Below are 25278 nucleotides of genomic sequence, written 5' to 3' on the forward strand. Positions count from 1 at the left end.
TAGTTTTGACCAACTGTACATGCGGTTCATTCAGCCTGAATGGCATTGGAATTTACAACAGACACATAACCTACTCAGTCCGCATATGTACATAAAAACAATATATATATGTATATCAAAAAATAGTATACAACATGCTTAACATGTGTCATGTTGTGTCTGTATTGATTTTGAAACATTAAAAAAATCCACAAACAAACACACGTGCATGGTCATATTATATATGTGCTGTAATCCTTATAATGTTATTTATGAAATTTTGTTGCACTGTATCTGTATGTAGCTTAGTATCTGTATGTAGCGTAGTAGCCGTTGCCATACTACTTGTATCCTGTGTAAAGTTAATTCATTCATTCATACTGTACTCACATTTGAAACATCCACCAAGCTCTGCAACCTCTGAGTAAAGAATAAAAGAAGACACAATCAATAACAACACTTTAATAAAAGACAGGAAAATGAGACAGTGATATTTGACAGTCTTTTTAAGGAAGTTTCAATAGATCCTGTTTGGTCAAAAACAGAAAAAAATAGTACATCCACTTGTCAAATGAGAGGGATCAAGACCAACTAAGTAAATGGAAAAATGAGATTTGCATAACATTCCTGATCAATAGTGTCTTAACACTCTAAAATCAAAAAAAGTTTTACCTTTTTCTCATCCTCATCTTCACAGGCATCAGTTCTGGCCTCCAAAGCCTGTAGAAAAGTGATGAAAACAAGGAAAACATTAAAAATAAATACTGTATAACCAACAAACTATAACTAGCTGTCAAGTCTATATATAACTTCAACCTGCTAATTGTGGTAATCAAAAGAATTTCAACTTAAGTGATGGTATAAGAATGTAGGCATACATTTTTTTTTTTGGATGTGAAGTTACAACTGTTTTTAGACTTAAAATGTTAGGTGGGGCCATGTGGCGTAGCTGTAGAGTGTTTCGCCCAGAAGCCAGAGGTTTTGGGTTCAAATCCTGTCATGCTTCTAATCTTGTGCCCTTGGAAAAGACTCTTAGTCTTAACACAACTTTCTTCACTCCACCCAGGTGAAAAACCATCACCATTATAATAACTTGGTTTATTTCCATCGCACCAACATTACAATATAATTACAATCTAAGATATGAGTGGACATCTCGCAGCCGTAGGCTGAATTGCATGTAAGCCACTATGTTAAAACAATTTGCTCCATCAATGAATACATTAAAAAGGTTAAGACAATAGATTCTAATATAAATATACATGTAATACTAGAAAGGCCGACATTTGCTTAAGAGCAAATACAGCATATTTCAGCCATACCCCTTCCCACGCAACATTGGACTGTTCCAAATCACCCCTGCGCAAAAATGGAACATCCTCTTAACAGTACATTATCCCCCAAAATGGACTGGTATTGTGAATTGATTCCAGGTAAAAACAGAGCTTGCTTCTATTTTTCATCCTCCTAACGCCCGGTCCCCAACGGCACTACCTTATGGGGCCCTGCTGTCCCAGGCCCTACCTACGGGTATTATGATTGTCGCCACAAACAATCTGTCAACCAATCAGAGAACAGGCCTTCCTTGGGCTTGTTGTTGTCGCAAGCTGTCTCGCAAAGGCCGCTGGGAAGCTATGAGCCAATCATGTTACGTATTACCATGACTTTGTTTGCTCACCATGCCAACGCCCGATCCCCAACGGCTGACTGCCCATATAAGGGCAAGCTCATTAATATTCATAAGCAAGGCACCCCTAATAACCGAATACTGTGGCTGATTTGTCAGGGTTGATATCATAGGCTTTGCCGTGATTGTCAACCCTGAGTGTGAGGGTGCTATTTTTCAGAAAATGACAATAATCACACCTTCCATTCAGAAAATTTTCATCATGACTGAAAATTGTTGAATGATTTCATGTAATGCCATTAACAATTTTCAGTACGATAACTAGGTGTAAGTTTAAAAAAGTATAAGCTCCTTGTGATGTGGGTACATTTATTATTGCAGTGAACTTTTTTTATTCAAGTAGGACATACGATTTAATAATTATCAAGCAGGTGCAGGTACTGTAGGAGCGTTTGTTTTCTTCAAGCTGTAAAACTGTTAAACTGTTTTACTTTGTATGCAATCAGCCATCGAGCCTATTCTTATTTTAGTTTCCTGCCAGACCCGGAAGATACGATTGAACCTTGTTCGAGGATTTATTTTCGTCTGTCTGGTCAGTCTGTTCATACCCTGGCGCTGAGAGTGTTTTATTGGGCTGAAACTCTGGCAGTTTAAAGTTACTTACAATTTAAATGTTCAAAGTTTATGTCAAACAACAACAGCACTAGGAAATGTGGCCACTATAGACAGGTGGTCACTATAGAGAAAATGCTGATCTATTGACTAGGAGCCATACGTTACACATGATTTCAGTACACTGATCATTAATCATATAAACATTGCACAGGTAAGCCAATTGTTTAGATGTACAATTAAGTTCAAATAATTCTGAAGAGAAATATTGATGAGAAAATAATCATTCTCGCCACTGTCTAACTTATAATTACGTATCAAAACTAAACGCAGATTTTCTAACTAACGCACCTTTCGCCGACTTCATCAAAGGACCGCCGGCTATCAATCAAACACGGCTGTTGATTAGACTTAGAGCTTCAAACCGTCATGTGCTGTGTGCCAGTTGACAGCAAACTTCATGCTACGTGATGTTTTACATTGCTTGGACCTTCTTTCCTACAGCGGTGCTTCTACAAAATATTTAGACTGTAACACTGATTCCCACATGTTTTATAGAATAGAATTTGACGCAGAACAGCGTTTTTTGCTGGGTATTTTTCTTGAAACATGTCCGTGGGAATATCAGCGAGGCGGCGACGTAGGGATATCAGACCATCAACAAAAGTCGCACGGCGGCTAACGGCGCAGCGAAGATACTAGCGCTATAAATAAGCGCTTCAACTAAGGATGGCAACCCGAACAATATTTTTGTATACTGTTGAGCTAAGTAAAGTTTGTTGTTTTTGAGGTTTTAGTTGTCATTGAAGCTTTGACCCGAAATATTTTAAAGTCAAACTGCTGAAGAGAAGTGACTGCTACGATTATCGTAGATATGGCCCTAAAAAAACTGATAAAAGAAGCCTTAAGTATAGTCTAAAATGCAAGAGCTTCCGGGGGGGCTTCACCCACCTGGGTCCCCCCCACAGTGGCCCTGCCCCTGGACCCCGCCTGGGACATTCGGCGGCCCCCGGACCCCTGTCCGACGCTTTGAAAAAATCCTGGCGAGAAGTCTGTACGGCCTGAGTCTTCAAGTTAACGTATTGTGTGGTCCCGCTTATGAATATTAATTAGCCTTCGCTTTCCTCTTCGCTGATTGGCTGAACCATTAATTGAATTAACTCTTCCTGCCGGCTAGACAGCACGTCACCGGAACGTACTGCGCCTGCGCGAACCCTGGTGGTTTGGGGCTTGGTTTGGTCAACGTTGCATTGAAATCCCGCTTGTTGCACAGTATATGTTAGAGACATGGTTTCATGTAAAACGTACACGGGATTTTACCCTTATATACGCACGTACTTTCTTAAATGCGGCCCTTTAGTAAACCGGGGGTTTAGCAAGGTTTAGCATGTCTATACTTTTTGCGCATGCGCAGTACGTTCCGGTGACGTGCTCGGCTAGACGCAGGTGCAGATGTCGGCTCTGTGGGGTGAACGTCCGAAAGGTCATGGCATGGAGAACGAAAGAAAACCAATTTCCCCTAAAAAAAGTGCTGTAATTAAGCCTTTTACAGTACTTTATGCCAAAAATTTTACTTGGATCATTTTACCAACTATCTTATGCCTATCTATACCAAATGTTACTCATACCAGGGTACAGGGGTGCAAAATATACCGTTATAAGACCGTCAACAACAGTCGCACGGAGCTAACAGCGCAGCGAAAATACCATCGCTAGCGTTTCAACTTCGGATAACAAGTTATAAGTACTGTTGAACTCAGTAACGTTAAAGTTTGTTTTTAGTTGCCTTTGACGGTTTGACATGAAATAGTGTTACGCTAAACTCCTGAAGAGAAGTTAAGTGACTGCTGCGATTATCATAGATATGCCCCTAAGAACTGATACAATATAAAGCCTTCTGAATAGTCTAAAATGCGAGAGCCTTAGGCGGGCTTCGCTCTCCCTGGCGGGAACACTGCTATATACGGGATCATGAGGCCCCGCTTATGAATATTAATTAGCCTTTGGCCTCCTCTTCGCTGATTGGATAGGTCTTTGATTCAATTAACTCTCCGGCTGACGCGCACAGGTGTGGCTCTGTGCGGGGTCACGGAAGGTCACGTCAGGAGGCCAAAAGAAAACAAATTTCCCCTCAGAAAAGTGCCAAAATTAATCATTTTAAAGTTGTTTATGTCAAAAATTTTACTTGAATCTTGTTACCAAGTATCTAATGCCTATCTATACCAAATTTCAGGTCATTTAATTGTAATACCAGGGTACAGGAGCCAAAAGTGTCCTTTTTTGGTCAAAAATTGGCCAAAAATCGCAAAAATAAGCATTTTGTTGCACTGTACACCAAAAGTGTTATTGAATTTATATGAAGGGATTATCAAGGCACATCTGTGTCAAATTTCAGCTCATTCGGTTGCAATACCAAGGTACAGGAGCCAAAAGTGTCCTTTTTTGGTCAAAAATTGGTCAAAAAATCGCAAAAATAAGCATTTTGTTGTACTGTACACAAAAAGTGTTATTGAATTTATATGGGGGCATTATCAAGGCACATCTCTGTCAAATTTCAGCTCATTTGGTTGTAATACCAGGGTACAGGGGCCAAAAGTGTCCTTTTTTGGTCAAAAATTGGTCAAAAAATCGCAAAAATAAGCATTTTGTTGTACTGTACACCAAAAGTGTTATCAAATTTATATGGAGGCATTATCAAGGCACATCTCTGTCAAATTTCAGCTCATTTGGTTGTAATACCAGGGTACAGGGGCCAAAATATACAGTTTTGGTCTAAAATTGACCAAAAACTCTCAATAAAATCATTTTAGAGGCAGATATGAAAAAACTGAGAAAAAAGCATCAAGGTATTGGCCCATTCTACCCCTGTGCCAAATTTCAGGTCATTCGGTCCAGGAACGGCGGAGATGAATCACTTTGAAGATTTGACAGGAGAAAGAAGAAAGAAAGAAAGAAAGAAAGAAGAAACACTAGAAAGGCCGACATTTGCTTGGGTGCAAATACAGCATATTTCAGCCATACCATTCCCACGCAACATTGGACTGTTCCAAGTCACCCCTGCGCAAAAATGCAATATTTTAACTGTAAGTTATCCCCAAAAGAGAACTAATATTGTGAATTGATTTCAGGTCAAAACAGAGCTTGCCCAATATGAACCGGGCCCATATGGAAGAATATAATCTTCCACAGGAGCGCCTATGCATAACTGATTGGCTTTTAGAATTGCGGCAGCTCCTATTTTTCCGAGAGTGAAAAAAACCCGCATCTTCCATTCAGAAGATTTTCATCATGAAATTACATGACGCCATTGAACAATTTCCACTTCGATAACTAGGTCTAAGTACCGTCATAATCTCCTTGTGATGTGGGTACATTTATTATTGCATTGCTTTTTTTTAATCAAGTAGGGCATACGTTTTAATAATTGTCAAGCAGGTGCAGGTGTTGTGTAGTAGGAGTGTGTTGTTGTTGTTTTTTTTTTCAAGCTAAAAACTTCAATCTTCCTCTTGTTTTGTATGAGCCATTACATAAACGGAGACGTCTCGAATTTTTACAAGAATTTTACCACCCTGTCGCTTCATTTCTTTTCTGAAAAATCCCAGGACCAACAAGTTAACTTGATTTGGCTTTATCTATATATTTCATTTTCCTTCGAATTCTTTGTTAAGTATATGTCCTGTATACCACTGTTAAATTGTTTTATTTTGTATGCAATCAGCCATCGGACGTAATCTTGTCTGAGTGTTGTAATTTCCTGCTCGTAGCGTGCGAGACCTGGAGGATAGGAGTTTCTACCTTGTTCAGGGGTTTCTTTTTGGAGGTCAGTGGTGATACTCTGGTACTAAGAGTGTTTTATTGGGCTCAAACTCTGGCAGTTTAAAGTTACTTACACTTTGAATGTACAAAGTTTACGTCAAAAAAGAACAACAACAACACTAACGTTAGAACTACCTACATTTGTTTGGGAAAAAATACATGCATTCTCGCCACTGTCAAACTTACGTATCAAAAGTAAACGCAAACTGTCCAATTTTCCCGCGTTTTCTGCCAAGTAACATTTTCTCGATTGTCTCAACTAACCCCCAAAGTCAAATCTGCCAAAAATGATTGATAGTGCTATGCGGAATGTTGGTAAATTCATCGACACAGACTTGTATTCTAACGTTCAATGCACGCGTACCGTCCACTGCCGCTCAAATGACACTGTCTGAACTCCAAATCCTCGCAAACTACAATTTCAAACCGGGCACAGAGTAACATATGGCCACTATAAGGCTGTAATATGCATCTGTTTGTGTATATACGGGATTGCAAGGCCCCGCTTATGAATATTAACTAGCATTCGCCTTTCTCGTCGCTGATTGGCTGGCGTCCATAAAGTAATTAACTCTCGCTCTCCCCAGACCGCTGGCACCTGTGGGCTCTGGGGTCACGGGAGTTCACGGGAGAAGGCCGAAAGAAAACCAATTTCCCCTCAGAAAAGTGCAGAAATTAATAATTTAAATTGGTTCATGCCAAAAATTTTACTTGGATCATTTTACCAACTATCTAATGCCTATCTACACCAAATTTAAGGTCATTCCATTGTAATTCAATGGTACAGGGGGCCAAAATATACCGTTGTGGTCAAAACGTGACCTTTAAACTTCAATAAAATCATTTTAGAGACAGATATGAAAAAAATGAGAAAAAAGCACCTCGGTATTGACCCACTCTACTCTTGTGCCAAATTTCAGGTCATTCGGTCCCGGAACGACGGAGATGATTCGATTTGAAGATTTGACAGGAGAAAGAAAGAAAGAAAGAAAGAAACATTACGAATACAATATATTTCACCATACCATATATGGTATGGCTGAAATATAACAATATGTACTAAGACCGGCTATTTGAGCACATGTTCGTTCAAGAGATTGGTTAGATATGGTATTGGGCTTGTTTTGAAGCGCTTGGTGCGCACTGGCATGTAGTCGAGCTTATTTCCATTTCTTGTCTCCCTACCACTAACATCACCTCTTGACTGTGGTAGCCAGTCCCTGTAGAGGTCGGAGGTGAGGACATTCCTGGCGAATTTTAAACAAAGCTCGACCCTGCGTTCCTCCAGTGTTTGCAGTTGGAGAACTTCACACGCTAAAGCGTAGGTAGAAAACTTCCTGCCCAGGATTATTCTGGTAGCCCGTCGCTGGATGCGTTCGATCTGATCACGTTGCTTTATTGTCAAGCCCGGATGCCAGAGTGGCGCGGCGTACTCCAGCACAGGGCGGACGTAACATGTATATACCGTTACGAGGTCTTCGGTTGGTAAGTCAAATTGACGCAGTCTGCATAGGATGTGCAGCCTCTGGTTTCCCTTCTTGGATGTTTCTGTGACGTGAGTGTCCCACCTCAAGTCGTCTTGAAATGTAACTCCAAGACACTTGGCTACCTTGACAACTGTTAACTGGTGGCCGTTGATGTTGAGAACTGGAGGTGGTGGTGGGATGCGGGAAAAACAGATTACCATGGCTTTGCACTTGCCCGGATTGAGCTTCATGCTGTTGTCCTCAGTCCAACCTGAAAGATGGTCCAGATCGTCCTGTATGTTGGGTGGTTGGGACAGCAGTCGGGACTCAACAAGGTTGAGATCGTCTACAAATGCCCAAGACGGAGAAGCTACAATGCTGGGTAGTTCGTTAACATGGGCTATGAAGACAATTGGTCCGAGCTTTGTGCCTTGAGCCAAGCCACACGTAAGACGCTTTGTGTGGGACAACGCCCCCCGGTATCTCGTTCTCTGAGTCCGTCCTTCATGGAAGCTGGCGATCCACGGAATTACTTCTGGCCGAACACCAATCTCAAGTAGATGCTTCATTGCCACTGTGTGGTCAACAAGGTCAAACGCCTTGCTGAAGTCAGTTAAAACCCATGTGCTGCAGGTCCCCTGCTTATCCGCGGTTCTGTACAGTTGATTTGCCAGATTAACTAGGCAATGAGTGGTTGAACGTCCCTTCAAACATCCAAACTGACTAGTTGATATAGATCTGTTTATGTCCTGTAGAACCCAGGAAACGATGAAGTCCTCACAAACCTTCGCGAGGAGTGAGGTCAGGGAAACGGGTCGGAGTTGATCTATACTGGGTGGGCGGGTCTTGGGCAGAGGTACTACGACCGCTTCTTTCCACTGTTGTGGTACTACTCCCTCACGCAGCGAAGTGTTGAAGATGTCAGTAAGGGGTGTAGATATTTCGTAGGCAAACTCTCGTATCAACTTGCCCGTTATTCCATCTGGGCCCGGCGATTTTGTCGTCTTAACTCTCAGCAGTTTGTGGTACACTTCCCACGGTTGTACGGTGGGAGGAGGGCGGGAAGGGAGGAATGCCGGGAGTTTGGACAGGTCCAGAGGGGGGAGCGACGTTGTGATGTCTGAAAACCTCGTGTTGATGATGTTTGCGATGTCGACGTCGTTTTCTGGGTCAACACCATCGACTGGTACCATCATGTCCTTTCTTTGGGTGCCTGTCAGAACTTTCAGTTCTTTGAACCAAGCGCGTGGGTTTTCTCTTTTCAACTTCTGAATTCTAGTACTGTAGAACAGTTTTCTTGCTCTCTTAATCGCTGTCTGGATCTTGTTACGGAGTGCTCACCATACCACCCAGTTCTGTGCCTGAAACGCACGCTGTCGGGACTTGATCGCAGACTTGATCTTCGGGGACATCCACGGCTTGTCTTGTACGTGGGTTCTAATGGTCTTGTACGGAAAGTAGGTTTCTATTGCCTGATTTAAAGCTACATAGAGAGCGGAGGTTTTGCTTTGTGTTCCCTGTGCGCTCAACACCTCTTCCCAATGGTGTGTCGTAATCCACTGGCCGAAGGATCGGATGTTAGAGTCCTTCATTGGTCGTATCCTTCTCTTTGTGGTCTTGTTCACGACAGCCTGGTGTTTAGGATGGAGTAAAACAATGCTGTGATCGCTGCGCCCCAAGGGCGAGGTTACAGTGGGCGGGTGATAGAAAACATTCAAGTTTGTGATAATGAGGTCAAGAATAGCCTCGGATCGGGTTGGAACATTAACAATCTGTTGTAGACCATTGCCAGAGCACACCCCTCTCACATCAACATGGTTAAAATCACCCATTATCAAATAACCTGCATTATCATATCTGGTTCTTAGATCATCTACCGTATCTAACAGGTGTTGCCTTAAAGCGTCTTCACAAGAAGATTGTGGCGGTGAACTAAACATTACACTAAAATAACATCCTGGCTAGAACCCTACACTTCATTATGAAACATGTACATGTTCAGCAGATCGTCCAGGCTCCTTTCCTGCCACGTACAATCCAAAAGCAACTGTGGCCACCACCATTGACACCTTTGTGTCAAGGCCTCCAAATTGTACTGACACTAAGGCATATTGCGTTGGTGGTCTCCCTTATTCAAGAAACAGAATGATTGACACGATGATATACTTTTGCACAATGACATACTTTTTCATATTCTTGTACGATGATATACTTCTTGTGCGATGATATACTGTCTTCTTGTACAATGATATATAGCGGTTGCTTCAACAGAAAGAGGATGCTTAACACCATGTTAGCCCACCTTTGTCTGTTTGATAAGGATCTGCAGATAGGCGTCTGCCTCCATCAGTTTGGTGTCAAAGTCAGCTGTTGTGGTGATGGGGTGAGAGGTCACACTAGTCGGGAACTGGGGGGGGGGGCATAAACATCTTAGTCAAACAGTCTTTTACTGGTAAAATGTATATGAATTAATGAATGAAATTACATGTATATTAAAGTGTCTTGCGTTTAGCTAACGCCAGGCCCGCGTAATTATAAGACGCGTACCAACACAAAGCTTTATCTTTAATTAGTGCATTTTTTCTGTATCTAGTGTATCATGCAGTAAGTGTAACATACATCATAACCTACACTAGGTGACTGGGAGTGGCGAGTGATGGTGTCCTCCAGTGCTGAGATCCAACGTTCTCTCTCATCCGCATCACGGGCTGCAGAATAGTTATAGAAACATCCGTAAGCTTGTGTACAAGTAGCACTCAGTACAGTCTACTAGACAGATGAGGTCCACCTGGCCATTTTGTGACCACATTGATGATTCCTTTAAGTTATGATCATAAAACATATCATATTCTGTTCTTTTATCACCACCATAACTGAAAAGCAAAAAGATGAATTCATCTTACATAAATTTTATCTTGTATTTAAATGAATGTGAACTGAACTTTCTCTCTGCCAAGAGACACAACATTATTTTAATGGTTGTATCAACTCAAAAGCACTTAATATGTTTTTCTAAATCTAATACCACTTACCCTGAAAGTGAAAGGTCTTGCCGTCACAGTTGATAGTGAAAGTGCTGTCATCTTCATCATCAATTCCAATCACTGCTCCCTGCACAGGGCACAAGGTATATGTTACATCAATGAACCTTACAGAACGTACAACTTACTACAAGCAGCATTTAACTACTAGTAAGGCCACAGTATTGTTTCTTGGCAAGTCTACAAGAAGAAAGAGGCTCAGAGGGAAAGTATTATCTTAAGTTGGTCCATACAGTTTAAGGGATTAGAATGATATACTATCATATAGTAAAGTCACGTCATGTCACCACCTTGCACTATGTAAAGTACAGCATGTTCTCATACCTAAAAGCTCTATGAAGCAAGATGCTATTAAATCAAAGAGACCTTATTCATCCACCAAGTCAAGATTGTGACTTATCAAAACTTATATATGAAATGAAATTTCAAAAACATTCAAGTTTTTAATTTGACTTTAGTAATTCTTTAAAGAAGCAGCAGATCTATTCTAAGAAACCCGCCACCACTGAAGATTCTATTCTAGTTTGTCGTACCGCGAACATGTGGCCGGGATCATGTGGGTTGTTTTTGTCCTCAGTACCAATCCTGGCCCCCTGATAAGGAAAAGTAACATGGACACAAGAATTTGGAACATTAAGAATCTAGACTCTTAATTAGAGATCATCAGAGATCTGATGTCTAATGTGCCTGATTGGCCTTGAGCACACCGGGCTACCTCTACACATCCTCCTATCACCCCCACCTAACTCCTTCTGCTTTTCCCCCTACCCGTTCACCTTTTCCCCCGGACTTCCTCTTAACCCCCGCCGAACTTCATCTGTGCCCCCGTCATTCCTCTTTACCCCCGGTGTAATTTTGCTTTTCCCCCGCCCTTTTCCTTTTCCCCCAATGGCCGCCGTCAACCCGAATTGCACGTAGTCGACACGAAAATCGTTCGGAAAGTAACAATAAAGGTTGCGCCACGGAACATGAAATAGCCTATGCTCTAGTACACATTCTGGGCCACCTTTCTGCCAAGTGGCGTTTCACAACTCCTTCCCAGTCTGAACTGAAAAAGCATGTCCCGTCAGCAGCGCGTCGTTTGTGGCGCTCCACGTACATAAATGCAACTAGTACTTAGTGGCTGGGTGGCGGATCGCTTGACGCCGGGGTTTTGCGGCGTTTCAGAAAATCATTAGCCTTGGCTACAAGATCAGAATCTTATATCATAATTCTTTATAAATGCAATGGCGAAGTGATGGATTCAATATAGTATGGGAATGATGTACAAAGAGAGTACAGAATCAATTCAAAAGACAGGCAGAGAATGCGTACACTAAGCGTCGGAATCGTTCCATGTGTAGCATTTCAAGTTTTCACTTGATGTAACAGATCTTCATAAAATGTCGACTGCGGCGTCTTTAATACGTCACGTATGCTGTGGTTTCAATACCGTGTGTCTGTATTTGTGTTTGTGAACTGGGTGGCTGGATCTTTGATATATGGCATGCAGAACGAACACAGTCGAAATGCAGCAGGGCGTACAATACATGCGAGTAACAAGAAATGTATGAAGATAGCAAACGATATCTTGGTACTAAGGTACTGTAAATGGACACATAGCGAGTTTGTAAAAAATAATAAAGGGTATATTATGAAATGTACTCTGCCTTTACTTAGCATACCGAAAAGTCACAGTGAGATAAAAATAGCTGGGTCCCACTATGCTGGTCGGGCTGAGACGCAGTTCCTATTCACGGGCGCGACCCTGCTCCTCGGATCGACACGGGGACTTTACCTGCGTTGTTTCCAACCTGGGTCGGTACGTCCCTCTTTTAAAAGAACGACGTGTTAGTCCTGGGCTCCCGGGGTAACCATATCGATGCCGATATAGCGAGTCGCCCGATCGCCATAGCACAGCGCGCCGGCCTCAAGCGGTCCACCACCAGCCTCTAGGAAGTAGTGGTGGAGCGCCACAAACGACGCGCTGCTGACGGGACATGCTTTTTCAGTTCAGAATGGGAAGGAGTTGTGAAACGCCACTTGGCAGAAAGGTGGCCCAGAATGTGTACTAGAGCATAGGCTATTTCATGTTCCGTGGCGCAACCGTTATTGTTACTTTCCGAACGATTTTCGTGTCGACTACGTGCAATTCGGGTTGACGGCGGCCATTGGGGGAAAAGGAAAAGGGCGGGGGAAAAGCAAAATTACACCGGGGGTAAAGAGGAATGACGGGGGCACAGATGAAGTACGGCGGGGGTTAAGAGGAAGTCCGGGGGAAAAGGTGAACGGGTAGGGGGAAAAGCAGAAGGAGTTAGGTGGGGGTGCCTATGCAGGGACATCCAACAGCCAAACTGCCTGTCTGGATGTGCCCTGCTCTTTCAACCGTCACTCTTAGTTCCTGTGGACGTCCCCCCCAAACCAGCTGTCAGCCAATCAGAAAATAGGCTTTCCATTTTCAAAAGCTGTCTCGCATGTATAAGGTAAGCTCATTAATATTTATAAGCAGGGTGGTCAGGAACTAAGGGTGACGGTTGAAAGAGCAGGGTACATCCAGACAGGCAGTTTGGCTGTTGGATGTCCCTGCATAGGAGGATGCCTCTACACTTGTCCTTAAGTATGCTTGGTTCTTTTATCATTTATGTGGCCATCAATCACATGTGATCAATTCAAAGGATACTCTTTTCACAATTTGTTCATGTAATTATTAAACCACCAACTGATGTACCAACTGGTCAAGGGTTTGATTCCCACCAAGCGCTTATTAAGCAGAGGTTTAGTTGGCTCTGGCTGTTTCTTTACATTTTTTTTGTCTGGCTTTCTATTCTATCCCATTTCCTTCATGTCCGCCGGCAAAAAACAGCCACAACTGAACCCTTGCTTGAAGCATTCCCACTAAGTACCTAATAGGTGTAATGCACTGCATGGTAGTTGACTAGTTTGTCTTAAAAACAAACAGATAGACAAACAAACAGAAAGCCTCACCTTCAGCCTGACACAGCCCCTCCTGGCACCTCGCATCATCTTGTCCTTGGACTGGAAAAAATGGGAAGAAAAATCAGGGTGAAAAACTGCCTTCTTTCTAGTTGAAATGAACCATTTTATTTGATGTTATAATGTAAATTGTGGTCTCTTTTAGTTTTACTCTCACTCAAGTCTTTGTGGTAGTTTTATGTTTGTCTTGTTTTTGTTCATGGTGTCTTCTAAGTTAGTCTAACCGCAAATATAATATGCTTCCAATATACTTATAACTTAAGTCTTCTATATGTTTTTTCAGCAATCAGAAACTTGAGCATAACTTGCATTTATGTCTTTTCAAAGTCAATGAGATTTCATAAAAGTCACAGAAATAAACAGAATAAAACGCCAATGCAGTTCACATTTAGATGTTATTGTAGGTCAATTATCATTAATCTTTTCCTTCCTATCAATCACTATTATTAAAGTAGTACTGTAAATGCATTAAAGTTTGCGGGGATTTAATTTCGCGGTAGCGGGAAAAAGGACTTTTCGCGGTGGTTTTAATTTCGCGGCAAAACCATAGACTGCAGTCTAATACCATAATAGAAAAATGTTCGCGGTGGATTTAAATTCGTGGCGAAGTGGTGAAAATAGAAGGCAGAAGACATATATCTAGTACGATTTACTGTTTCTGTAGATGATCTACATCGTTCAATCTCGATTGAAGTGTAACGTTACCATCACGAATTATAAATTATGATGGCAACAAAATTTGGATTTATGTGGGATAAAATCGTACTTTCGACCATAATTTCGGCAATCATTTAATCAATTAGGGACCACCAAGATATTACCTCATCGGATAATGCCTCTTCTAAACCATTAATGCTGTTGTTTCTGTCGTTATTCAACCCGTTCGAGTCAATTTCAACAACTTTTGCACGCCCCGAAATCTGGGCTGGTTGACATAAGATCCACGCCCCAATAAAACGACATCGCCGACAAGCTCGCGCCTTTCACGTTATCCTGAATGTCGACCTTACCGTGTAGTAGGAGAGCAGCCCTGTGCTGTCGTCCAACACGAACCAGCGGTACTGCCAGCCCTTCATCACGTTCGTCCATTTGGACAGCGGACCTTCCATCGACACCGCCATGTTGGAGAGTCAGCCGGAAGTGGGCGGTCTCACACCAGCGTTTATAACTTGGAGGTAAAACTCGTTCATTTTTTCAAACTGTTTTCTTTAAATATGTAGTCTGAATGCAGCGATATTCGAAGATTTGACCACATGATAAAAGCTACATTGATTTTTTTCCGAATATATGCTTTCAAATTATTCATGTTGTCTAAAGAATTTCAACCAAAAACTTCGTAGTGATACTATCCTGTGCGTTGGTACTTGCAGATACTCTCCAAGCAGAGGTTAGGCTCCGGCTGTTTTTTTTTTTTTAACGTTTTTTAGTCGTTTTTATCGGGCTTTCTATTTTGACGACGCGACGCCTCAGGGGAGTCGTCAAGTGGTATATATTAGGTTCAGTCTGCAAAAATTCTAGGAATTGCACAGGCATGTTTCCACAGGCATGCTAGGCATGTTTCCACGGGCATGCATGGAATGTGAGCCTGGCATGTTTCCACAGGCATGTGTGAAATGCTAGCCTTGTTAAATGTGAAATGGAATTTGTTTCTTGTCCTAGGAAGCTGGGATCAGGGGAATGGTTGGGTCAGCTCAGGTCAACTGATAGGAAGTTAGGATCAGGGGGATGGCTGGTCAACTGATATTGTTAGCCATATACCTTAGTTAGACAGGAAATGTTACATATCAAGGTCATAATCTTGAATGATGGCAAATGGTAATCATATTCAGAGCCAAATGTAATTTTCATGGCATATACTAAAGGTATATCAAGGTCACACTGGAAATTTTCATGGCATCGATATACTAAAGGTATATCAAGGTCACACACTGGTAATTTTCATGGCATATACTAAAGGTATATATCAAGGTTACACACACGCTCACACACACACACACACACACACACACACACACACACACACACACAGTGTTCAAAATACTTTTTTGGTTACACGCAAAATTGCACAAGGACATGTATGGTGTCATGTATGGATGGTGGGCAAGCCAGCCATGCACCCAACAACATCCTGCCAGCATATGATATAATGTTGTACAATACTGAGAATTAACATAGCACTGAGAAATGTTTCAAACCCTGCTATGTTTGGCTTTTGGGGGCACATTCCAATGGCACTGCCCAACATTGCCTCCTTCACTGGAATGCCAACACTGCCATTCTTGGTGGAATGTGGAATGTGGGACATGGTGGGTCCCTCGGTGGAGTGTGGAATGTAAGGCATGGTGGGTCCCTCGGTGGTGTGTGGAATGTAGGGCATGGTGGGGTGTGGAATGTAGGGCATGGTGGGTCCCTCCGTGGGGTGTGGAATGTAGGGCATGGTGGAGTGTGGAATGTAGGGCATGGTGGGTCCCTCGGTGGAGGGAGACAGCTGTAGTCTATATTGTGAAGAAGAGGATGCTTTATACCTGCATCAGACCTTCAAGGCAGAGGGTGGTTTTGTGGGGCAGCTAGAGGATGCTTTTCTATGTCTGTGACGGAGTTAAAAGCCAGGGGGAGGTTCGTGCATCGATTGTTATTGCTGTGGGTGGTGAGGACGTCCATTGTGTGGAAAGTTTAACCGTCAAGTTATCCCAATGATTGGAATATTACGAAGTAGGACAGCCATGTGGATTAGGTGCAAGAAAGTCATTCAAGGACTGAAGTGCTGGAAACAGTTGGTTCTTCCTCTTTTTATTCCCCACTATACACTGTAGTGCTGACTGTATATAATAGGTTACTGGCAGACCATAGTACATTTCTGCTGGCTGTGCTTGTGTTACAGGTGGGCTAGGTGCCAGGGTTTAAGTGCGACAGGGAAGTTCCAGTCTATGCACGCGCACCTACCTGCGAAACCCATTCCAATGCTATTTCTACATTTTGCTCTGGTCAAGTAACCCTACAACACCCACCGTCGTCATGGCAATGTATGTTTTCCATTGCCAATCTTGTTTGTGTTGTATCTTGCTGTGTCAAAACCTTAGGCCGGACACAGCAAGATAAAATAAAAAATATAAAGCCCGATAAAAAACGACTAAAAATAACGTTTAAAAGCAGCCGGAGCCTATCCTCTGCTTGGAGAGTACAGATCAGCAAGGAAGCGCTATTGAGCTGTGTACGCAATCGTTCAGTCATCAAACATATATTTAACTAGAGTTCGGCGACCTCATACCTCCATGAAATATTTAGAGCTTTTGTAAATTTTATGCAAATGACTTGTACATTTACATGATTTATGCATGGTCATGTTCATCATTGACTAACATACACACGTTTTATTTATTTATTGAGACAAGTCATGTCACAAGTCATGTCACAATTGTCATAAGTATAAAATTCCCCATCATTAAAAAAGTTTAAGGGGATTTGCAAAATTCGCATATATTATGCAAATCAGTTCCTCATCAGCATATTTGGTATTAGCTTATGTTCCATCTATCATAATTTACATGTGTTACATTTATCGAAGTCCAGGTATTGAAAACAATAGAATTATGCAATTTCCATATTAATTATGCAAATTAGGTCCTCATTTGCATAACATGTATATCATTGTAAACATCTTTGCCTAAGCTACCCGCATGCCTAAAATGATATCAATCCGTCATTACTTTCTGCAGTTATCCTCTTTGGAATTTCTGGACAAAAATGCCCCTGCAGTTCCAAAAATAAATGTTAGGGGCTGAAACTTGCCCCACTTTGTCATGACGCTAAAAAGCTATCTACCACTAAAATGTCAAGACCATAACATGTCTGCGACAAGAGGTACATTGAAAAAACTGCTATGATAAATTATTCTCATTAATTATGCAAATGTACTTCTATTTTGCATAATTAGTACTTTAATTTGTACAACATTGTCTAAGGTACCTACAAACCAAAAATTATGAAAATTCATTGTTCCCTTCTTGAGTTAACCACTTCAGAAGTTTTTGACAAAAATACCCCTGGTATCCTAAATTAAAACTAGTCGCTAGGGGCCCAAACTTATGTCACTTATTCCTGAGCACAAGATCTATCTAAAACTTACAAATTGTGACCATAGCTTGTTCAAAGCACGAGATAGCAAAACCGGAAGTTGCACTGCAGTACCAAGGGCAGCCGCTAGGGGGCCCAAAATCTAATCATTTCCAGCTTTCATCACTCCCCACTAACACACCAAATATGAAACCAATCCAGCCGTTCTTGAGTTATCTTGTACACAGACAGACAGATTTTGCCAGCCAGTAGCTATCTAATTTCTAATTAATGTTGAGTAATGAGGCTGTTTAACGTGGTCGAGGCACCTCCTCGAGCACGGAACCCCCGTTTTACGTCCCTCCCGGAAGACGACTTCGTGGAATGACCATGCTTGGTCCGGCTACAGCAATCCAGTCGTCCTTGGGTGGTCCCCCATCCAAGAACTGTCCTGACCGCGCGTTGCTTAAAGCTATGTTACGTAGTTATTTGCGCTTCAAACTGAAAACCAAAAATCAATTTTCCGGCCATTTCTTTATATTTTTAGTTGAATCAAGCCTACCGCCTTACGGAACACTATTCAAGGCATGTCAGGAGTCGATAATTTTCCCCGTGCGAGTGCGTTTGAAAACCAATAACCGTTGATGTTTGGATTCTTGTTTGAATGGACTGATCCTGATCGAACGCCATATCGAACAAATAGAACCAGGTAGAACCCACTGGGGCGGGGCTTTGGGATCGGTCTATTCTCACAGTGCCTAACTTGGGAGGTCAACAAGTTACAGCGCGCGTAGGGCGGAATGTTTGTAGGCTAATTCTTTACGTTGCAAACGTGAAATAATGACACAAAAGTGTCAAAAAGTGGTAGTAAATCTTAGATTTCTTAGTTCTCGAATAGTTCTAGAATATTTCAAATGTGAGCGCAAATAACTACGTAGCATACCTTTAACTTCCGAGATCGAGGGATCGGGTGTACCAACGCGCCACTGCACGCGGCCGTAGCATTATTTAAGAATGAACGCACGAACAGACAAATGAATGACTGAATGACCTTTATTGCACTTTTATGTTCTTGCAAGCAAAGTAATTACGTGCAACCATCAAATCTCCCACTTTTATAGGGGTGTATATCCATACATATTTTACACACTACTAAAACACTTCGTGAGCTTTTCTTACTGTAGCCGTTGTTACTTCTGCTTGCACTTCAGTCTAACTTATTATAACTAAATACATACACTCTAATCCTAGGACTGGAGCTCGAGGCTGTTGTGGTGCGGAAAACTTTCCCTTGATAACAGACGTTATAGACACTAGCCATTTCTTTCCTAACAGATGTTCGGCATCGGCTCACGGTTTTTTGACGAGTTTTAGTCGTTTTTATCGGGCTTTCAATTTTGTACCGTTTTCTTTTTGTCTCACGGTGAGGCATAAAGAAAATGGCATAAGATACTAAGCCCGATAAAAAAGACTAAAACACGTCTGACTCAAAAAACAGCTCGAGCCGAACCTCTACTTGTAGAACACAATAAGCACGAGTTATCATGGTTAACAGTCAACATGTATAGTTTACAGAGATGAACAATGCGTTCTTTACAATATCAAAGCTGATACTGTATGTTCAAGAGACCACACGTACTAGTATTTCCGTATGTACAAGTCTGGCTGACAAATCGCGATGTTATTCCAGCGTTAGGACTAGCTTCCGTTGTAGTCTTCGAACGGGGCTGGTTTTTATTTTAGGGGGTGGGGTGGGGTTGGGAGTTCGCGATTTTCAACGTTGGCTAGGTTCTCTTGTGCCGGGAAAGGGAGATTGTCGAGGAAGTGAGTTTGCCGTGAAAGCGAGTTTCGCTCCCTTTCGAAACAGGTTTAATATTGCACTGCAGTTGTCAATGATTATTTCCAGTTCCTTTTTCTTTGGATGACTTTGGTCCTGAGAATAAATCTGCTTTGCCATATGCAAGGCTTCTTGGGCGAAATTGAATGCTGACTGGTGATTACCGAGGTCAAGCGAGATTGCCATCAGGCTGAAGAGTGATTTGGCAACGTCAATATTTGCTGTAGTCTGACCATGGATACTCCTGCGCATCTGCAGTGACTGTTCATGGTAGCTCATCGCTTTCTTGTAATCCTTCAAATCATGCCAGGCTAAGCCCAGCTGTAAGAGTGAACAAACAATGTCAAGATGTGCGGTAGTTCGACCATGGATACTTCTATACATCCGCAGTCCCTGTTCGAGGTAGCTGATTGCTTTCCTGCAATCACCCACTTTACGCGAAGCTAACCCAAGGTTAGTGAATATGTGTGCAGTGAGAGGATGTGCTGTATTCGGACCATAGATACATGTGTTCATCTGCAGTGCCTGTTCAATGTAGTATATTGCTTTTCTGCCATCACCCAGCCTACTCCAGGCAAACCCTAGGCTGTTGAGTGACATAGCCATGAGATAGTGTGCTACATTCTGACCACAGACACTCTTTATCATCTGATGCGCCTGTTCATAGTAACCGAGAGCTTTCCTGTAATCCCCGAGGTCACCCCAGGCTGAGCCAAGACTCGACAGTGTTAAGGCAATTTGAGGATGTTCCTTACTCGAACCATAGATACTCCTATACATCTGCAGTGACTGTTCAAGGAAGCTGATTGCCTTCTTTTGTTCACCCAGAGCAAGCCAGGCTTCTCCCAGGCCAACAAGTGAGCTAGCAATGTCAGGATGTGCTGTACTCTGGCCATAGATTCTCACGTATGTTTGTAGTGCATTTTCATGGCAGTGTATTGCTTTCCTTTGATCACCCACTTTACTCCAGGCTGTCCCCAGATTGTTGAGGGAGTTGTTAGGATGTATCTTATTCTCACCATGAATACTCCTGTACATCTGCTGTGCCTGTTCATGGTACCTTATGGCTTTCCTGTGATTACCCATGTCACTAAAGACTGTCCCGAGCCAGTCAAGTGAGGCGGCAATGTCACGATTTGCTGTACTCTGACCATGGATACTCCTGAATATCTGCAAAGCCTGTTCAGAAAAGTTGATAGCTTTTCTGTAATCACACAGTTTGTTCCATGCTCCTCCCAGGATGATGAGTAATCTGGCAATGTGAGGATGGGATGAGTTTTGACCATGTATACCCCTTCGCAACTCCAGTGACTGCTCAGTGAAACTGATTGCGTTTCTATAATCGCCCAATTCCATATAAGAAAACCCAATAAACGATAGTAGTGAACTTTTGTCCATGAGGTCAGTTCCATCAGTTTTTTTCAGGGCCTCATGAAAGCAGCTGAGAGCTTGCTCATGTTTACATAACTCAAAGTACATCAGACCTCGAACCTTTGCGGAATTATCATACAAATCGGCGATTGACGTAAGATCTTGCTTCTTTTCAGACCATCCCTGCAAAAACTTCTCAAGAGGAACTGCTGTATAATAGTACCTGAAAAGCTGTCGGTCATTTGGTAGATGAAAAATCGGTGTTAATACTCTTCTTTGTACGTCGTTATTATCTTGTGTGAATGTTTCATGCAGTCCTGTTTCCGTTGAAGCCAAAGCTGAAAAGTTTTCCCTCTGTCCACCATTTGCAATGTACGTTCTGAGCCTGAGTTCTGCTGAAATGCTGGTAAGCACTGTCAGGTGATGTGCATTGTGGCTACTGATCACTTGTTGATTTTCCAATTCTTCTATTGTTTTCCAAACTGTGGTTGGTACTATGTGTGTCGACAGTGCCAAGCAGTCCACTTCTACAGCTGGCAAGCGATAAATATCTTTCTTTACGTCAGTCAGCCATGCTATATTTGGTCCCTTATGTCTAAAACTTTCAATGTGTTCCCTTAACGTCTCCTGTGCAAGCTGCTGAGCCATTTTGCCCCCATCAGCCTGCAGTATCTTCCCTGTGATGGCCATGTATGTGTCAATCAAATCCTGGTCCCCCGCTATCAGGCATGGGTTTCTCAAGATAGTGGCAAGGTGATATCCTTCCTTATGGTACAATGTGGCATCCTTTTGCAATTTCGAAGCCATGTTGCTTGGGGTGCAGATGAGGTGACTGGGTGGTTCATTCATAGTTCCCTGTCTGCCCAGTGGGGTCTTGCATGCCTTTGGCATGGAGCCATCAAATGCAAACCCACGTGGTGTAACCGTGTCATAGTACCAGTCATTGAGACATTTTATTCTCAGTGCTGGGAGAATGGTTTCGCCGAGGTTAACCACCTTAAGGTGTAGGTAGCGGGTAAAGTTGAGGAAATATTCAAGACATTGCACACTTTCTTCTTCTACCAAGATGGCAAACTCCAGGTCTGAGTATGGAGTTACCAGTCCTGTGGCCTGTGACCCCAAACCTATCAGGGCATACTTACAGGGAGGGAGACCCATTAACCCAATACACTCTTCTACAAGCAGGCTGATGAACTCCTTCCTTTGTTCTGCAATGTTCTCAAACAAATGTCTGACAGCCTGAGCTCGTTTTGCCTCTATCTCTCTGACACATGGGTCATCCTCATCATGTACATAGGGATCCAGCTGCTGGTCAACGGTTTCCATATCCAGCTTGATCTGGCCCCGCATCTCCTTCAGCTGTTTCTTGTGATTTTCCGTGTTGTCTGATGTCACATTGTATCGACTTGGAATTTTTAATATACGATTGAGAAATGAAACCTCAACTTCTCTAATCGCTGTTGCTATGCCAACATTAATGACTTGATCCTCTGACCTGGCTATTGCTGCATTGTAGAGTGCTGCTGCTTTGACAAAGTCTCCCCCGTCTCCTGTCTGCTGACCTCGCTTACTGTAGACATCCCCCAACTTGCACAGGGGCTCCACCTCTCTCTGGTACTGCTGGGCCGTGGCATCTATGGATAAACACGCTGATTTTGGGTAAATTGTTTGTCACTCATAAAAGATAAGAAAGAAATGATGTAGCCATAGTTTTTACCGTAATGTATTTTTGAGCTCAGAGAAGTCTCAGAGTATATTTTGCCTCCTTTGTCATTGTATATATAATGCATCAATTTGCTGCACACGACAAAGCACTTTGTTTATTCAGAACATAAAATGCATGTATGTAGCAGTTTTTATACATCCTTTAATGCAATATACGTACCACAGTCGAAATCAGTTTTTTTTCTAGTATAACATACAGCTAGCTTTAGCTTCTCCCTTACCTCTGACATGTACCATCTTGAGCGCAGCTGAAAAGTGCTGCTCTGCTGAGTCCAGATCTGCCCTGGCAAGGGAGGAGTCACCTTTGGTAAGGTGGTCTTTGTACAGCCTTGAAAGAAAACAAATGAAAGCGACTAAGGCATGGTAAGTTACAAACGAGTTGCATTGGCACACTTGGACATTGGAAGACACTTTGAATAAATTGATTGAATATTAGCTCGGGTACTGTGTGTTTTTTCTCTTCGACAGTCCTCATTAAGAAAAAAAATCTGTTACAATGATTTGCTTGCATCAAGGCTGTCATAATGCAGTTGTTCGTTTATCTGTAAAATATAAAAATGGTCACTCATTTTGAATCCTAGGTAAATCATAGTCTAGCCTATTGTATGCAATAATGTACAAAGGCAGCTTTGGGGCATCAAACACTGGGGGTTTTATTTTCACACAAGACAAAAGTTCTCCCGTACACAGAGATTTCTATCTCTACAAGGATTATGTCAGTACAGTACTATCCTAAAGCTCTATTTACACATTACATTAGTACGTACAACAGACGTTTCATCTAGTTCATTCATTAACACATATGTTTTTTTAATAAGATCAGTATTGTCGCAAACAACTATGACAAAAATACAATCGATATGACTAACAGATATTAGGGTCGGGTGGGATTAGGGTGCAGAACAAATTGCGAAGCGTTGCTGCGTGTTTACGCGTCTGACAGCAGAGTGTCTCTAACGACGGACGTTATCTATTATATAAGACAGAAGGAGCTGATTCCTTCCCGTTGACTCATCTTTACAATCTACTGCGTCAGGATAGATTGGGGATGTTCCCTGCTGAGATCATCCGGCGTCCATCTGAAGTGGCTACGCTAGAGTCCACGTGCGGCTTTCCGAGAAGCGGTGGTCTTTAAAACTTAAATGAATAATACATACATCCATTTACACTTATATAGTTAGCTAGCTACTGTAGACATCCCCCAACTTGTACAGGGGTTCGAAGTGACGATGGACATCCAACAACAACAGTTAGCTAGCTTAAGCTGTTCCCATGTAAACTGTGTGTTACAGTGTGTCGTTTCCAGTAAAGCACTCCCACCTTGTTATGTCTGGATGTTGATGTTGGTCCTTAATGACGTCAGTTCTTGTGATGTTCCCAGACTGGTGCTCCATGTGTGCTCTTCTTTCCTTTCGTCTCGCTTTCTTTGATGTTGGTTTCTGCATAATTCAAGCCACACGTGTCAGCATTTGTATACTTGTTTACAACGCTTAATGTGTTTTGTAGTGATATCAGTAGAATTATTAAACAGAGAACGTCCTCTCCACTTCCTTATTTTAGTTTAGCCTAGACATAAATATTAAGCAGCTCAGTCCTTTTGAGTAATACAACACTGGTCTTCCATCTCTTTGCATAAAGACCCGCCCTGAGCACAGTCATGTATGTTATCTCTCTACTAATCATCTGGAATTAAAGCTAGAAGATTACTTCAAGTCAAGACCATCAAAAGGTCATACAACAATGTTCCTTTGTGCGTGTGTGTTGGGCTTTGTCGTTTTACACAAATAATCACTAATGACGGTAGAACGTGAAAAAATTACCTTTTCTACTGCTTCTCTGATCTTCTTTAAGTATCTGATGCGATGTTCCAGAGTCACTTTTGTCTCAGGATCCCTACATCTTGTCAGGGCCTTGTTGTACATGGCAGCTGCCTTGGAGAACCGGGAAACATCAGCTTTGCCTCTCTCGAGGTAGAGATCTCCTAGTGATTTTAGGATCTCCAGTTCCAAGAGCATGTCACTATTTACAATTGCAGTCAATAATGCTTCTGTGTAAGTCTCCTCAACTGAGTGCCTTGGCTTACCGACTCTTCTGTATGCTTTATCACACTTTTCCGCGACCCTTAAGACGTTGTTGTCAGCAGTACCCCAGTAGTTTGTCGACGACCACGGGAAGTGTTGAGAGTGCCCTGTACCCCTGCAGCAGTTGTCTGGAGAGTTTCTCCAAGTAGCCGATACGATGTTCCAGTGTTTCTCCCATGTCTGGATCTGTGCAGCGCAGTAGAGCAGCAGCATACAGGGCAGCAGCCTTATCAAACTTAGCTGAATCTTTACTGAGCTTGGCTTTCTTAAGATGCAGGTCTCCAAGACTTTTCAGGACTTCCACCTCCATGAAAGAATCCTTATCAAGAATGGCTTCTCTCAGAGCCCGCCCATACCCGACTTCTTGTTCATGTGGACATTTAAGGCACAGCTCCAAGTCTTGTAACTTCTTTACTAGGCTGGTCATATTGGTGTCATCCATTTTACCTTTCTGGTATCCTGATAGAGGATAGAACGCATTTCATAATAATTGTGTTTCTTTCGGGACATTTGTATGTTCGTTTCGGCTATATGTCACAAGAGAGATTTTATAGTTCACTAGGAAGTTGAGTTAAGACCACACCAATTTATATCTTGCTTCTGACGGATACTTAAAGATGTAATGGTGTTACAAGATGGCAACAAAGCAGACTGCAGGGAGGAAAATGTCGGAATTCAGCTTTACTTTATTCACTGC

At 42.3% G+C, this 25278-nt stretch overlaps 1 protein-coding gene across 1 annotated transcript in view; it reads right to left on the bottom strand.

Annotated features, from left to right (window-relative positions):
- Positions 1–14643, bottom strand: part of LOC118431915 (oxysterol-binding protein-related protein 9-like) — a 37811-nt gene extending 23168 nt beyond the window's left edge. Inside the window, exons 1-7 of the mRNA XM_035843354.1 lie at positions 14525–14643; positions 13506–13556; positions 10533–10611; positions 10120–10208; positions 9803–9907; positions 652–699; positions 370–399 (exon numbers count right to left, since the gene is read on the bottom strand). Coding sequence (XP_035699247.1) covers positions 370–399; positions 652–699; positions 9803–9907; positions 10120–10208; positions 10533–10611; positions 13506–13556; positions 14525–14635 — 513 coding nt within the window. The 5' untranslated portion in view covers positions 14636–14643. The remainder of the gene's footprint in view (positions 1–369; positions 400–651; positions 700–9802; positions 9908–10119; positions 10209–10532; positions 10612–13505; positions 13557–14524) is intronic.
- Between the last annotated feature and the right edge of the window lie 10635 nt (positions 14644–25278).

The sequence above is a fragment of the Branchiostoma floridae genome, chromosome 15 (genome assembly GCF_000003815.2).
Source record: "Branchiostoma floridae strain S238N-H82 chromosome 15, Bfl_VNyyK, whole genome shotgun sequence".
NCBI classification, from domain to species: Eukaryota; Metazoa; Chordata; class Leptocardii; order Amphioxiformes; family Branchiostomatidae; genus Branchiostoma; species Branchiostoma floridae.